Source organism: Lissotriton helveticus, chromosome 7, assembly GCF_964261635.1.
Source record: "Lissotriton helveticus chromosome 7, aLisHel1.1, whole genome shotgun sequence".
In the NCBI taxonomy this organism is placed as follows: Eukaryota; Metazoa; Chordata; class Amphibia; order Caudata; family Salamandridae; genus Lissotriton; species Lissotriton helveticus.
The window spans coordinates 176,905,379-176,922,320 of NC_136068.1; the positions used below are offsets into that span (position 1 = coordinate 176,905,379).

General features: G+C 44.6%; 2 protein-coding genes across 3 annotated transcripts in view; one reads left to right on the plus strand and one right to left on the minus strand.

The window, feature by feature from the left end:
* The window catches only part of LOC144768307 (protein 4.2-like), a 50,185-nt gene extending 45,129 nt beyond the window's left edge, over nt 1-5,056 (plus strand). For both annotated transcript variants that reach the window (XM_078651881.1, XM_078651882.1), the window contains 4 exons: nt 539-856; nt 1,742-1,902; nt 2,275-2,408; nt 4,804-5,056. In XM_078651881.1, coding sequence (XP_078508007.1) covers nt 539-856; nt 1,742-1,902; nt 2,275-2,408; nt 4,804-4,963 — 773 coding nt within the window. In that variant the 3' untranslated portion in view covers nt 4,964-5,056. The remainder of the gene's footprint in view (nt 1-538; nt 857-1,741; nt 1,903-2,274; nt 2,409-4,803) is intronic.
* A 50-nt stretch (nt 5,057-5,106) lies between these two features.
* The window catches only part of CCNDBP1 (cyclin D1 binding protein 1), a 120,043-nt gene continuing 108,207 nt past the window's right edge, over nt 5,107-16,942 (minus strand). Inside the window, exon 11 of the mRNA XM_078651883.1 lies at nt 5,107-5,974. Coding sequence (XP_078508009.1) covers nt 5,866-5,974 — 109 coding nt within the window. The 3' untranslated portion in view covers nt 5,107-5,865. The remainder of the gene's footprint in view (nt 5,975-16,942) is intronic.

Here is a 16,942-nt window from a genome sequence, read left to right on the forward strand (position 1 = left end):
AATAGATTAACCCAAGTAGGTTTAATACTTTGATTTTATGTGTAAAATGAGGACGCAATCTTTCACTTATTGATTTCGCACAGAGCATCCTAGATTTATTATATCTAACGTTGCTCTTTTCTAATCACTGGAGACCCGTAAGCTGATATTTGTTTTAAAGTTGTGAGCCAGATAGAATATCGAATCATCCTGCATTCATAACTTGACAGGTTTTACACCACAATTGTGAGTGAACTAGTTTATTTTCCTAAACGAAATATTTATAACTTATACATAAGGCTAAAAAGATAAGACATCGTTTGCCAAAATAAGCACATTTTCTACACATTTCGTGGGTACGCTGTGGTGAGGACTGAATAGGTTATTAGCCAATATGACCACTTCAACATTTGTGATAACATTTACCGATTGAGCCTTACTTCCTTATCAGTTATTCCACTACGAAATGTCATAGCCACATCGCAAGAGCTGGCCAGACCCCTCTTCTTTTTAATTAATTTTAAAGTTGAAATATATCACTATCTTCATCATTTTACAGGTTCCCTCAAGGAAAGCGAAGTCTTCCAAAAAGCACTGGAAAAAAACAAGGCATACCGCACATCCCCAGAAGACAGGAGGTCTCGTAGAACATTGCACGCCATGCTAGAGGAGCCTTCTAGACTTCTAGTCACCATCCAGTCCAAAAGTTCAATAATATTCGGAAAAGACATTAAAGTCTCTGTCATAGTATCCAACAGGAACCCTGTGGGGATGACGCTGCAGCTAGCCATGGGCGCCCAATCCTTTCACTATAACGGTGTTGCAAATAAGCAGTTCTGGAATGAAGAGCTACACTCTTCTCTAATGGCTAACGAGGGTAAGTATTATCAACATCTCTACTTGTCAAAGTTAACTGTACTCACCCAGGTGAAGAGAGACACACATCCATTTGTATATTATCCGAGTGATCTTTGCAGCTCTTCCTCTATTAAGTGCCAACAACCCTCATCCTTGAATAGAGGACAGAAACTAAGAGGCTCAACTTTACAAACTTCAGCTCAATTTTTATCTAGAAAACCGGCTACTCTTCTGGAGTCTAAGGTATCATAGATCCGTTTATATTTGGCTTGTGCGCACACAGTTTGCAATGTGGCACTGATAAGACCCTAACAGAAACAGGGTCACATCACTAAAGATACGACCATTCTCTTTGTTACCGCTACTTCTCTTTGGCCATGGCTCAAGCGACTCGCTGTTGTGGGATGTCTTTTTCGGTTTTGGTCTCATAGTTGTGGGTCTAGGTATCATGTCAATTTCGTGGAACCCTCAAAACTCTTCTTTTTTGTTGCAGTCCCCTTTTTTGGTTCTTTTTAAAGTCATTAAAAGTCCTAGTGCCAAAATGCCATTTGTTACGGTTAAGCACCATAAATGACCCACTGACTCACAGGCAGCTTGCATATTGCCCCGACAGCACATTTTGCATTCTGTAACTATTGCAAATTAATTAGTCCTGTAAGTTCACCTAACGTGCCTAGATATGGCATAGCAAAAGGGCAAGTCATATCAATTGTATTCCTGTTGCCCACTTTCCATTTTAATTGTAACAGCTGTTAATGACTGCCAAGTATGTATGCCAAATCACACCAGTACTCGACTCTTTCACAAAACTGCTCCCAAGCATGCATGTGCTGCACAAACAGTCACAAACTTGCAATCAGATGAAGCTATTGGCTGCTTGATAAAAATGTGTTTTTCTTCTTAGAGAAAACCATCACCACAAGAATAGCGTACTCACAGTATGAAAAGGTCCTGCTGGAGACCAACCTGCTCAGAATCACTGCGGTGGCGAAGAACGCAGACGCCAGCAGCACTTTCTTCGCACAGCAAGATGTAACAATTTCCAAACCCAGTATTACTATTGAGGTAAGCACAGTTTACACTACGTTTTTTCTTTTTGCTCTAGACTAACCCTCGGGTCTCATGGAATATGGAGGCAGACCATGTGCTTTGTAAGCGCACAGTGTAATGTATAATGAAAGGTCCTGTGCGGTAATGTGTGAAGTCAAAAGTCCTTGCGATAAACACAAGAGCAGCACACCCTTGAATGTCTTTATGAATGTTATAAACTAATCTTTAAGGACCAAATGATGGTAAATTAACAATTTAGAAATCAGGCAACTTAAGCAATAAAGCGCGACTGCCTAGGGTATGTAAGAGTGTGTGGTGGAGGACTTGTTCCTCAGACAGAAACTTAAGAGCATCTTTGAGTAATATAGTTCACCCTTATGTCTGCAGATGCCAGAAAAAGCTCAAAAGTATGATCTTGTCACTGCAAGGATCACCTTCACCAACCCTCTGCCGGAGTCCTTGGACGACTGCGTGTTCGCAGTAGAAGGGAGAGGTCTGGTTTCAAATGGGAGGACATACAGGTAACAGACTGCGCAGTGATATCAAAAAAGCTGCTCAAATTAGGGGAGATCAGCTGAAAAAGTACACCGAATGTGATGGTATACAAAGAAAAATCAGACATGCACAAGGGGTGGGGAGGTTGACAGTAAGGGACATCAACCAGGCACCAATAAAAAAAGGTAGGGAAATAGTGTTTATGCAGGTGAATTGAAAATTTGAAAAAGGTGGAAGAATTCAGTGGTCTGAAGGTCTCTTCCCAATACAGATTACCGGTGTGTCTTCAGATAGGAGCAAGGTCACATTTGGCCAATAAATAGAATAGCTGTGTCTTATTTTTAGTGTATAATCTGTTTACTCTATTTTTTAAAGATTTTTATTTTTATATGGCTATTTGAGGTGTTTAAATGATCATGATGCAAAGAATACTGAAAGAAGAAATAGCCACAATTGCATAAATATACAATCATGGAACTCTTAACTTGATATGCGAATGAAAGATATCTTTATTCTTTCAACTAGGAAGGGAAATTGTAGACACATTTAAATAGAATTATCATGCCAACTCAGATATCCTCAAATGTGTGCAAGACCTCAAAACATTTTGCATCATTTTTTTCTGAGCCATGTATTCTTTCAGCCATGTTCCAAGTAGTACTTTGGCCCTCTGTAGAACAATGACAACATATCTAGCGATTAATACTGCTAAACCCCACCATCTGCGTGCCCCTTTGGGTGAAATTCACAGATGCAGAGAGCAACCTAATAAAATCAAGAGCGAATTCCACTCACTGCGTTTATAATTGGAATGCACCAACAGTGTGCAAATGTAAAAAATGTGTTTCCTGGGCATTAAACCTTTTTGCCCAGGTCTGCTGTATTAATGACATCCATTTCACAGTAGGGTTACACACTGAAAGTATGCTTTCTTCATGACTCATCAGGCTTCGTTACTCTCTGCCTTTCTCTTTCAGTAGAGAAGCTTGTCTTGTGTCTCCATATGATTCCTTCCCTTTGTTTCCATCACATGCAGTGTCCTTCAAAACTGAACTTTGTAAGCAATCACCAACTCTTTACCTCACTGCTTGTCATTCTTAGTTTTTATAATAGATCTGTTCTTCCTACCTTATTCAAGTCTTTCTTCTAGCCTCACTAGTCTTTGTCCATTACCTACAACAAAGTCCACCACCAGTTAGCGTTTTCCTCAACAGAGACGCACCTTATATTCCATCATGGCCCTCACCTAAACCTTTGTGTCTGCTCCTCACAAGAATTTCATACACTTTCTTCATGGTGCCTATCATTGGAGCTTGTCTTTCTTTTCTACTTCCATTTGCCTTTGCACTCTTACTTTCTTTTCCTAGCTAAACCGGCGTCCCACTCATCCCCTTCTCCGCAACCATGGACCCACTGGCACCTTTACCGTTTTTCCTCAAATATGAACTAAACCGAGCCTAATACGTGTGTGCATTTGAGCCCCTCATGACCTTGATTGACCTCTTTCAATCCACCTCCAGCCTGATTGAAGGCTTCCTTATTTTCCTCTTTGTTCTGCTCACTGGCCGTGCACTTCTTACATGTTTCCCCATCCTGCTTTTCATAGGAGCGAAACTTTTAATTCACGGTCTGTAAGGGTCTACACATAGCGTACATCCTCGCCTCTCCTTCTTTAGTCTTGCCTTCTCATTTGCACCTTGAGTCTTCTGCTTTCGGTCTTGATTGGAACCATCCTTTGTTCTCACTGCCCTTATATTGAACCTCTCCACCTCCCTCTATACCTCTGCCCACTTACATCTGCTCTATGTCTATAAACGTAACTTTGGTTTGCTCCATCTTCTAATTATCAAGGGAATTTACATTTAATAGTGGGACAACTGTCACCTCGATTCTCAACCAGAAATCCTAAATCTTTACTAATCTAAAAGGTGACAAAATATGAGCTGGTTATTCTGGATAGGTTTTAATTGAACTCCAGAATTTCAGAAGAGTATTACAGAGAGGACATAGAGCTGGGCTACATCCCGTTTTTCTTTTGCTCTTGAAAGTAATATTACTTACTTTTTACACCAGAAAAGACACAACTTTCACTCTAAACCATGCATTTCAACATTTGAGCTTGAAAGCACAAGCAGCGAGCTACAATCTATTGCCCGTTATCAAATAAGAAACAAGGGCTTAGACCAGAAGTGTTCAGCAATGGCCCAGTATAGCAGGATCCGTGCCAAATGTCAACTTTAATTTAGAGTAATTTGATGTATATTTATCCCATGTGAATATCCTGAGCATATGAAATGGACCTGGCCCTTATGCACCAAATGTAGACAACCCTGGCACATGTATACTTCTAGTTCCATGTTTTTTACAAGTTCGGCGTTTCAAGGTCATAAGTGATAACCTTCTTTCCTAACTGGATTTCAGGTTCCGCACCATTGAGCCTGGAGGCAGCCTGACCCAGCTTGTGCACTTCACGCCCACACAGACAGGACTCCGGAGGCTGAACGTGGACTTTGACTGCAGCAAATTTCAAGATATTCAAGGCTTCAAGAGCATGGAGGTCCTAACAAAGGCAACACCTTGAGTAGAAGAGGTACCAAGAATACAGGCACTCCGAGCAGCGAGAACAAGTTACACCAAGCTGAACATACAAAGGATAGATTTTCTTTGGTTTTTTTTAATTATAATTGAGACGTATTGTTGAGACAAACACAAATAAAGTCAGTCTTTATATAAAATAAAATACTTTATTTGCACAATGGAAGTGGATTCAACTGAGAACACAATGGAAGTGGATTCAACTGGGGACATGGTAAGAAAGAAATGTATAAGTAAAGTAATATGTGGTCTAGGGAACTTCGAGGGAGAAAAAATACCAGATATGAGAATGCAGCAGAAGAGAAAGGTCAGGCAAATGAAAGGAGCCAAGAGATAGAAAAGTGAATCAGAACACTGCTGTTCATTTAATAAATGTCTGTCTGTATTGTAGAACATTTCAACCTCCACCACAAGGGAGAGGTTTCTATGGCAGCAAATTCGTCACCAGTGACTCATTCTGGTTTTCTTGAGGAATGTACAGGTTCTGTCTCAGAAAAAAAAAACACTTTGTACTCCAGTCTGGCAGTTTGGAAGCTCCTTAACTTTTCCAACAGAGCAAAAGATCCAAATCAGAGTTGTGGCCATGGTGAGCTTATTGTTATATTCTCTTTGCCGCAACCAGTAGAGGTGGTAGTACAACAGGTGCAGCGGGAGGAGATGGTAGTATCCATGAGAACAGCTAGGACTTGCATTCTCCAGAGAAAAAGGTCAGGCAAAAGCAGACAAAATTTAAGCTAATGAAGCACATAGGTAGTAAATGCATCAGAGGACATTTGCATACACATCCTCTTGCCCTACTCTAGGCTTCGCCCTCCTCCTGAGTGCCTGCAGACAGCAACTATTCGTAGTCCAAGTCCAAAGATGCCTTTGACATCTATTATGGGATTGCTAAAGGGCATGTTGGGTCAAAGCCTTTATTTTGTTCATGTTATGATCCACGGCGCCATCAAGGAACTTGACCCACCCAGCCTCTGACTGAGGACAAAAGTGACTTGCCCTACAAACAGAAAAGAAATTAAGCACAGAAGAAATTAAAACAGGAAGAAATTCAAGTACACGCTGTCGGCATAGTTTTTTAAGTAATATGAAGTTGTGATCCACTCAAAGTGTGGGAAATGCTCCATTTTTTGGGGACAAAGGAAATATGAGCAAGAATGAATATCGTTTTAACTCAATACAATCCTTAACCACTATTATGGTGTAATAATTAGAAAAGGGCTTTCCACTTAACATTCAGTATTCATGTAAGGCAAGAATAAAACAGCCGTGAAAGAAAAGAATGTTGGTTAAAAAAAGCATAAAACAGGTTTGTCATTCTGCTTATATTTCTGCACAAATTTGTCATGGGTCGGCAGGGTAGGAAGACGTCGACTTTTAATTCTTTTTTAAACGCTTCTCCAACTACCCAAAATTAATAAAGGAACAAGAAGAAAAAAAAAAAAGAAGAGCACTGCATAATCTTCTAAAACAAGTACCTTTGGCAGTAGATTTTATTCCATGGAGCAGCTACTTTTAGCTGGAAACTGTGATTGCATCAGAAGGCGCACAAAGACAACAAACTTCACAATCTTTACAGTTCCTACCAGGTTTGTCAGACGTATGAGTACCAGGTCAAAAATTAAGAAGTGGGGCCTGTATGTGTTTTCATTCAGAAAAATATTTGGGGAAGTTAGTAAGACATTTCAAGTACAATAGAGCCGTACAACTGGGACAATTGGATCGGATATTGAGTGCCACTAAGCTATTGAAGTAGATGAGAGGCATAATCACTTGTGACAGTATGCAACAAAGGTTACAGTACAACCAAATGCGATGCACACATTTATCACCCAGTCAGAACTGATGACAGCATTACTACAAGCTTCCCTGCCTGGTATTCTCATGTCAAAGTCAGAAACAAAATTGGGAAAATAGAAAATCTTCTTTATTTTCATGTACCATATAAACTGAAGAGAACAAACATTACCTCACTTAAAAAGTAATTTAGAGCTGCCTACATTATCTCTAAATATGTATTAATGCAAACAGATACAATCGCCATGCTAAAAACAATACTGAGGAATTTCAATGAATTAGTATTTAACTAGCCGTCTCTGGCTACCAGGTTCAAAACTAAAAAAATTGCTAGTGCTCTTTTATCTGAAAAATGTGTTAAACTTAGTCACACCCAAATCTCTTTTACAAAATGAGTGGCAGTGTTGCAATTTTCTCTCATACAGAAAAACATGTACACATTACAATTTCCCCTACATAGAAATGGGCCACTTACCCTTGGGGTCACCACACCCCCTATATGACCATTTCCTATGGGCCGTGGGCATAACCTTGTCCCAGAGTGCCTAATTCTACCATTACCTAGATGGCGGAATTTTCCTAAAGGGGGGCACATCAGGCAGCTCATCTTAGTGGAGTTACTGGCCTGGTAGTACACCAGGTTTTCCTGCATATTTAATTTCCCACCTGTCCTGATGCCAAATAAGCCCAGGGGGTTGGCATTTCCCAATCTGGGGAACCGTGGCCACATATCAAAGTCGGCAGCCTCCGGCCTTGATATGCTGATTCCTTAGCCATCCTGCTTGGAAGAGGTGGCAACACCGTCGGCCAGAGTAGGCACTTTTCTGGCTTCGGAGATTGTAGGTTCTCATATGCAGTGGGTCATTAACCTGTCTGTGGTGGCAGGCTGGTCGACACTGGTCAGCCAGCACACTAGAGGCTAGCAGGTTTTCAGGGGGGCACATCTAATGTGCCCTCGGGGTGCATGTATAAATAAATCCACCACTGGAACCAGTGTTTTTTTTTTTTTAATACAAGGTGTTTGATACCAAACACCATATCTTTCAGTGAAGCCATCATGTTGCTGGGAAAGTCGTTTTTACCAGTATCCAGCACATGTATATAAAATGGTTTCCTTGTTCACTAGTGATATCTAAGAATTGAACGGTACAAGGCAAAAAGTGGGGTGGACCATGTAAAGAAGGGGAACTTTCCTACACAATCTCCCCCCCTCGAAGCCACCCCTCCCCTCGATCGAAAGATAAATAGACTAACCTTTCCCAAGACAGTCTTCATCATCTAAGTGGAAATACCTGGAAAGGCCATCTGCATTGGCACGGTCAGTACCAGGTATGTCCTTCAACGTAAGGAGATGGACCACCTCAACAGTTTGGAGTTTTTACTTTTCATTTGCATCAACCATTTGAGAGGGCAGTGGTCAGTTTGAACAAGGTAGTGAGAACCAAACAAGTATGGTCTCAACTTCTTCAGGGACCAAACCACAGCAAAGGCTTCCTCTCAATAGCACTCCAACCCTGCTCCCTGGGAGTAACCCCCTGCTAAAGAAAGCAACAGGCTGGTAAATGCCATCCTTACTGGTCTTGGGTAGGACCGCTCCTATCCCATGTTCAGAGGCATCTGTCTGCACTATGAACTGCTTAGTGAAAGAAGTTGTCCTGGCATATGATGTCCACTATTCTAGTGGGAACCTTGCACCAGTCCAAACGACCCTTATGGATTGTAGGTTTAGACAACCTTTATAGAAAGCTCTCCTAGTGGTAGCTGTGGAGAGCAGCCTTCAGGCTAAGTCTTGAAGGAATGTAAAGCAGCTTGTTTTACACATCTATAATCTCTTGAATGACCAAATGAAAGTACACCACACAAGGTATATTTATATAATATATATGTATTTATTGTAAACACAATCCCCTAGTCTCTTTATGAGGCTAGAAGCTAAAGTACAATACAAGTACTTTGAATAGCCCACAGTAACTAGCACAGTATACGTAATGTCCTGGGGACCTCACAAACCATATAATAAAATAGTGGTATAAGAACCACATGAGAGATAGAAGTTAGACCTAGGGCCTGTAGAACCGCTGGGGCAACCAGGAACTACCCAAGGTAGGGAAGCAGGAGGCCCACGGGGGACGCGTGCAGTGTCTAGATTAAGGACACTTAGGGATAAACTACGATGGAACCCTTTTCGACTTAGACACTTCGAGAGTAAAGACCCACGGGAGCACCGGAGTACTTGTGTTACCTCACCCACGGAAGCCGGCTGCATAGGTGTCTTTTGGTGTCGGGTTTCGTCGTCGATTCCAATGGAGAGCTGCAAAAAAGTGCTGCAGGAGACCAGAGGAAAAGTGTACGGTTGGATCCAAGGGTGGATCGGAGATCTGAAGAACCAGAAAGCAGAGGGGACAGAGTCTGGGCCACTAGCCAGTGACCAGGATGGCGATAGGAAGATGCCAGCCAATGTCGGGTGTTTTCAGGTGAAGTAGGTGAAGCTTGACTCTTCAGCCACGAGGACCAGGAGGCGTCGACGGCGACCAGGAGCTGGATTCAAGCTGTCCCATGAAGGATCTAGAGTGCTGCAGCATCAGAATCCGGATTGGACCCATCAAGCCTTGGCAACAGCAACCCACGCAAAATGACAAGATTGGCTTCGGTGCAGACCAGCACGGTTCCGGTCCCACGTCTCTTGTGTCAGTTGCGGGTCTCAGCTTTGCTGGGATCTCGTGTCGGCCTCAGAGATGTCTGGAAGTCCGTGCCCTGTGGCGCAGATTCTTTGGGATCTGGCGAGAGCCTCGAAAATGCAAACCGGCAAGATGCTCTTAGGTGCCTGTTTGAACAGGGGGGTCTATCCTTGACCCCAAGGGAGATTTCTTCCATCTTCCAGTGGATATGGAATGTCGAAGGTCCAAGATATATGTTGCAGAGTTTCGTCCAGGGTAATCTAAAGTCCTAGGGCCTGGGTTCCTATACTTATACTAGGTCTAGGGGTTGGACTAACTCTAGGGTCCCACCTGTGAGAGGACCTGGGGAGGGGGTGGTTACACCACTTCCCCTTCGTCCAGTTTCGCGCCAGAGCTGGGGCTGAATGCCCCAGCATCCAGTTTGAACTGGGAAATGCATGCAGCACCTTGTGTGCCCCAAGCGGTGTATGAAAAGCATTCACTGAATACAACCAACCCTGCCCCAAAACACTAAAGCCTGGCACCTCCCAGGACAAGAAACCTATTGTCCAGGCCTCCCCTGACGGAGTTTCGTCCAGCAGCAGGAGGTCAGACTTGTGTCTGTGGCAGCAGCATCCATTTTGTGATGCTGAGGCTCTGTTTAACTTTAACCGGGTATACCAGTGTGTACATGTCTTCTCCCTCTAGAAGGGTGGAATGCGACCCCCACCACCTGAACTGGTGGTGGTGGGGGGGCGGGGGGGTAGTATTCCAAAGTGTTTGACACCAAACTCGACATGTTTTGATAAAGCCAAACCAACTTTTTTTTTGTTTTTTTTAAACTTTTTCGAAAAACCTTTATTGAACTCTACAAGTCATGTACAATACACTGTGAGGCAATTGAAAGTGATTTGACACATTTGCAGCCTTTACATACAGAATGAATGGAAAGAACTAGCCAAACCAAAGTTAGCCTTAACCACAAGGATTATAATGCGCTTAAGAGTATATGGTATGGCTATATCAGAGAACAACTATAAGGAAGGATTTCCGAAAGCGGCAGAGGGGCTCAGCTCATTCTAGGGCACCCTCTCACACAAAACCAAGCACTCTGCCTTCAGGATTGTCAAGGCCTTCCATAGGAGTGACTTATAGGTTAATATGTGCCTATATGTATAGGTAGATAAAGGTATACTATATCTAAGTAAGGGGTACTTACACCACCTTCCCCATGCTGCAAGTGCAGACCTGTGGTGCCATTTTGGAAGGCTTCCCGGGGTGGCATAATACATGCTTCAGTTCCTGGTAGGCCTCTGGCGTACCTATGCCCTTGGTACCTAAGGTACCTTATACTAGGGGCTTACAAGGTAACTCAGTAACCAATCTAGTATGTACCTAAAGTACATGGTATCAATTTAGAGAGAGAACAGCTAGGCTGTGGTGCTTATTAGCAGGGCCACAGCCAGACTAAAGTCGAAGAACCAGTGAAACACAGCAAAAAGTGGGGGTAACCATAGGAAGCAGACCCTACTCTCCAACACTTAGAATAATCTGGAGCTTTCACAATGGGTGAGCACATTGCTTCCTTCAGAGTGTCGAAAGCTTTTTGAAAGCTCACTCTCTACTTCATCTTCTTTGGAATTTTCTTGGAAGTCAATTCTGTGAGGGGCCCTAAGGCAGAGTGCACTATACTACATGTGTGGACAGATATGCTCTTGTGATGGCCAAGTCGATTCTTAGATATTACAAGCGTACAGGGAAGCCATTTTGAGTGGTGTCAGGATGGTGTGGAGAGGGAACCTCTCCTTCGGAAAAAGACCCTCACACACCCAGCCAGCTAGGGTTTCGCTTCATCATCGGGTCTGCTCCTTATCGGGCCGGCGGTGTAATGCCCGATCAGGCTCCCGTGATGGGGCCTATTATGCAACAAAGACGCGTGGCTTCACTCTAATGACAATGTGGAATGTATAACTCTGTTGAGCCCAGGGTGAGGATCCTACCCCCAAGAAGCCCCACCGGCTTCGTGGGGGTAGGATCCTCACCCTGGGCTCAACAGAGCCCCAGGACACTACTTTTGAGTGTCTACACGAGCCGGTACTGCTGATACTATATTGCGACCCCATGCGGGTTGTGTTCATATGATCTACTAGGTCCTACTTTTTAGGGTGCTGTATTGGTGGTCACTTATACATCCCACATTGTCATTTGACCATTACCAAAAAGTGTAGGTATATCCCTCTGGTCCTGATTAATAGCCAACGAATAGGTTTTAAGGCGAGAAACATGTTGACCTTAATCCACAAACACGCATTCTTCACATCCTTAGAGTGAAGCCACGCGTCTTTGTTGCATATTTTTAACTAGGATAGAGGCCACAGTCATTAAAATTGTTTTGAGTGGACCCCTTACCCTATTTTAAAAATTACACCCACACTCTTCTTACACCTACACTCACCCATGGCCCTCAAATGCACCTCACCCATCGGCAAATAAGGAAAAAAGATCTCCGCCAAATAGGCCCCATCACGGGAGCCTGATCGGGCATTGCACCGCCTGCCCGATAAGGAGCAGACACGATGATGAAGCACGACACCTAGCTGGCTAGGTGTGTGAGGGTCTTTTTCTGAAGGAGCGGTTCCCTCTCCACACCATCCTGACTCCACCGATGACATTGATTATTTCAATCTGAACACCTATTATCCTGCACCCACTGTGAGGAACTGCATACTCCTTTTGCTTTGTTGTTATTTCAGACATGTATGCTGGACCTGATTAAAAAACAGTCCGTTCTATCCCCCTTTTGTGTCTAAAGACATTTTGAGTACATGTACTGGAGACTGGTATTGACAAGATCCCCAGCTACATGATAGCTTCACGGAAACTAGAGAAGCTTGATATCAAACATCTTGTATTAATAAACCCACACTGATTCTAGTGATAGATTTAGTAATACACCCACCCAGAGGGCACCTCATAGGTGCCCCCTGAAAACCTACCGACTACTAGTGTGCTGGCTGACTAGTGTAGACCAGCCTGCCACCACAGACTGGTTTCTGAACCCCTGCAGGTAAGAGCTCACGATCTGAGGGGAGAAACAATGCCTGCTCTGGCCGGAGGTCTTGTCACCTCCACCAATCAGAATGGCTAAGTTATCAGCTTATCAAGGGAGGAGGCTTCAAAGCTCTCTGCCGCCTTTGATATGCAACCAAAGGCTTCCCTAGACAGGGGAAATGCCACCCACTGCCCGGGCTCATTTGGCACAAGGACAGCGGAAAAATTAGCTGGTCAGGAAGTGTGTCCTCCTCTCAGGCTAGTTCCACCTTTAAGGTTGGCTACCTGATGGGGACATGACTTTTCTAATTCCACTATCTTAGTTTTAGTGGAATTGGGCTCTCTGGGTCAGGATTATGACCACTTCCCAAAGGAAGAGGTCATATAGAGGCTGTAGATACCCTAAAGGTAAGTAGCCCATTGGCTACTACTTTTCCCTTAATGCCCTTAAATTGAGCATTTTGGTGGCACCCCGACACCAGAAACTCAGATTTGACGGATCGAGAAGACGACAAAGAAGAGCCGTGAGAAAAACGAGAACGGAAGACTGCTGTGGACTTTTGATGCCAAACCCTGCCTGCCTGCACCAGACTCGACAATCATGACTAGTGACTTGTCTTACAGCTGATCAAGAAACCTGGGAGACTGCAAGCCCTTCGCAAATTGCCAGTAATCTCCCTTGGAGTAGAGGCGCTACTCCCCTGCAGTCCGCAGGCACCAAAAAAACAAAGTCTGGCTTATCAAGTTGCTGCTCCCCAGCCAGTCCGACATAGCAGCTGCCCATGAAGGGGATCCTGTGCTGCGGATGGTCAGCTCTGTCCCCTCACCAAGTGAGAGGACACCAGGACCAGCTGGAGGAGCACAGGGCCAATACATGGGACACCGGACCCCTTGCACCAAACAAGGCCCATGATAGCCCAGTCCAGACTGCCACCACACTAAAAGGGCTTTGAATCGCTTTGTTCGCCCTAAGTTGGCAGGGTATGTTCAGACATGAGTCCCTTGCTCACTTTGCCACTGGATTCAAGATAGCCTGGCTGATGAGGGTTATGAACCTGAAACCGGTCCCAGGATGCCTGTTTCCGGTCCAGGGAAGACATGGCTTGCCAATTCAGGCTGGACTGTTCCCATGAGGCATAGGGTCAGACTGATTTGCAACTGGCCATGTCTGAACTGGTGTGGCGGAGTGAGCTAAAGAATGGTGATGGATTAAACCCAGATAAGTTGACTGGGCGTGAGTGTTTGATTTGCTCAAACGCCGTCCATCATCCCATTTTGTACTACACTAAAAAGGAGCAGCTGACGAGGGATGTCAACACCGCAGAGACCCACTTCCAGAGTGGCCTTGCTGTACTGATCGTGCACCCTCAACCGGTGTAGGTAAGTGCCCCTTTTTTACATGTTCACCGCCACTTTTTGCTTGGTAGATGATGCGATTCCGACTGAAAGTGCACTGGGTTCCTGCTAACCAGGTCCCCAGTGCAATAGCTCTTTCCCAAAACTGTACAATAGTTTATCCAATTGGCAAAACCTTTAGCACTCTCTGCAAGTCCCTAATAAATGGTACCCCTGGTACCTAGGGCCTGAGACAATGAAAAGGGTCCGTAAGGGCAGCAGGACAGATTGTTCCACCCTAAGGGACCCCTACATGCAAGGCTGCCATTGCAGGCTGCGTGTCTTGATGCAGACAAAAGTGAAAACACAACATGTCACACATCCCTGTGTGCCATGTCCCCACCACTGCATGTCACATTTGTAAGGCACCTGTATAGAAGGCCTGGCAGCCCTAAGGCAGGGTGCTGAGTATTACATGTGAGAGCATACCTGCATGAGCAGATATGCCCCCTGTGCGGGTCAGTCCTATTACTGCCAGTACAAGTGACTAGGGTAGCCATTAGAAAACGTGATGTCGACACTGGCGAAAACGAGTTTCCTTGCTACATGATGGCGTGTCTGAAGCTAGAGATGTTTGGTATCAAACATCTTGTACTGGTAAACCCACACTGATTCCAGTGTTGGATATATCAATACATGCACCCAGAGGGCACCTTAGAGTTGCCCCCTAAAAAATACCAGCCTCTGGTGTGGCTCCTGACTGCTCTCTGCAAGCCTGCCACGCAAGATGCTGTTCAAACCTCCTAGGGTGAGGGCCTTGTGCTCTCAAGAGGCACAAAACAAAAGCCTGTCCAGGAAGAGGGTGTCAGACCCTCTCCCACAGAATAATCTGCTGATTAGCCTACCTAGGCCGGGAAGCTTCAAAGAGCTGCTGCCTTTGAAATGGGAATCTGGCTCCCTCACAAGAGAGGAAACAAACCCCCTCTGTCCACAACTCCCTTGGCACCATGACAGACGGGATAATTAGCTAGCGACCCACCTGGCTAGCACCACCACTAAGATGGTCTAAACTGAGGTGGATAGGATTCTTCCAAAAGCCATCTTTGTGATGGCATACTTAGGCATTCTGGGACAGGGCTATGCTCAATTACTACAGGAAGTTGTCATATACGGGGCATAGTAACCCCAAGGGACATTAGCCCATTGGCTACTACCCTACACTCCCCTAAAAAACCCTAAATTGAGTATTTAGGGGAGCAACTGGCACCAGAAGAGCAGATCCTAATGACCTACAAAGAGAGAGGAAGCTGAAGAGCTGGAAAAGCAGAGAGGAGAGAAGAAGCAGCTGACCTAGTATCAGCCCCGCCAGCGAGTCTGCACCCCTCATTGAAAACTGCACCAAAATTGACTTTTCTTGCAGCAGCTGATTCCTGTACTTGGGAGGAATGTCTGCCTTCAATAAAGAACTGAGACCTCCTGTGGAACAGCAGACCTGTTCCCTGCATCTTGCAGCAACTCCAAAAGAAGCGACACAGAGGCCTCCAGACCACCAAACCAGACACCTGAAGCCACCACTACACCCGTCATTCCAAGCCAGTGGTCTAAGATCCCCCAGCCCTCTTGACTCAGAGTCCATCGTGGTTTCACCCGCATGGGCCTTCCCTCATCGCCTGCATCCTCTGCACACAGGTCCCCTCTACCAGGACTGCTCCGGTAAAGAAAAACAGACACCTAAGGACACCTCTGCAACTGCCGCCCCTGGGCTGTGTAGAAGAGGACCAAAGGTGCTCCCTCCATCCCAGAGCATCATGAGGCCTGAGCCCCCCTGTTGGTTCAGCCCTAGTAGTTTCCTACCCAGAGCCTGCAGACCCTCTTTGCAGAAACCGATCTACATGGAATAACACTGGGCTCCGATGCTGTTTTGCACCCTCCAACCAGCTGCCCTCGTGCCGCTGGTGGTGTACTGTTGATGATGCCTTGGACATTGCCCACCACTCACCTTAACTCCTGGAGATTGATCCCACAAGTCACTGTACTATACCGGTTTGCAGAATCTGTTCTTCTTTCTATAGCACAATGTCCACCTTTTGAACATATACACATAAATAAACATACTTGCTATGTTTATTAATTGGTGTGGACCTTTTTGAGTTGTGTGTCTCATTTATTGACTATTGTGTGTATTTGTAGATGTCTTGCACTCCTATGTGTTAAGCCTGAGGCTGCTTGACCACACTACCCCCTAACAGAGAACTTTGGGATCGAAAGCAAGCCAATGCCCACTTATAAGGGAATCCCTGGACTCTTTACATGGTGTATCAGATTATTGATACATCACATAAATAGCCAGCTTTCTACAATAACATTTTAACTGCACCCTCACTATTAGGGGACATTAACATACCACAATCCTTCTCTCAATTAGCTGACCGGGAATCAGTGACCACTCTGACAAGGGACCAGATCAAAATAGTCTTGTATGGAGCAATTTTCACAGAATACTTACTGGCAAAAGCAGCAACATGAGGTCATATTTCTGACAACGAACTCAGGATTTACATGGACGTCCTGATCTTTCAAAAAGAATGGCTAAACATAGCATGGAAGGGCAGAAGAGACTGGCTGGCACTGATAATAAACACAGCAAAACTTCTATCGGACACAATGCTTTTAAAACTCCACACCAGCAAAAACAACTTGAAAACTCTTGAGCACATCACAGTCTACAAAAATGGTTAGATGAGATTAATCAAGATACGACCCCGTATATGGCATTCCTTAACCAATCAAAGATCACAAAACTATAGAAGGATGTACCCATATGCTACTGTTGAATATTATACCAAAAGAGAGAATCAGACTGAGGCTAAGAATGAATGAGGAGGAGACCAACACCACAAAATTGGACATTTAGTTCAAATTAACATAGTAGTAGCAGTGACAATAGTGAGAGAGGGGCTATCAACATACTCTCAAACTACAATTCCCCAACCCACATTCCCATTTGGTTTTTGGCCTAACCCCTATCACTTTACCCTGAGGTACTGTTCCCAACCCAAAAGACGATCTTTTATTAGGCAGGGTCAGTGGACGAGGATGAGGGGTGGGGTGGGGGGGGGGGGGGGATT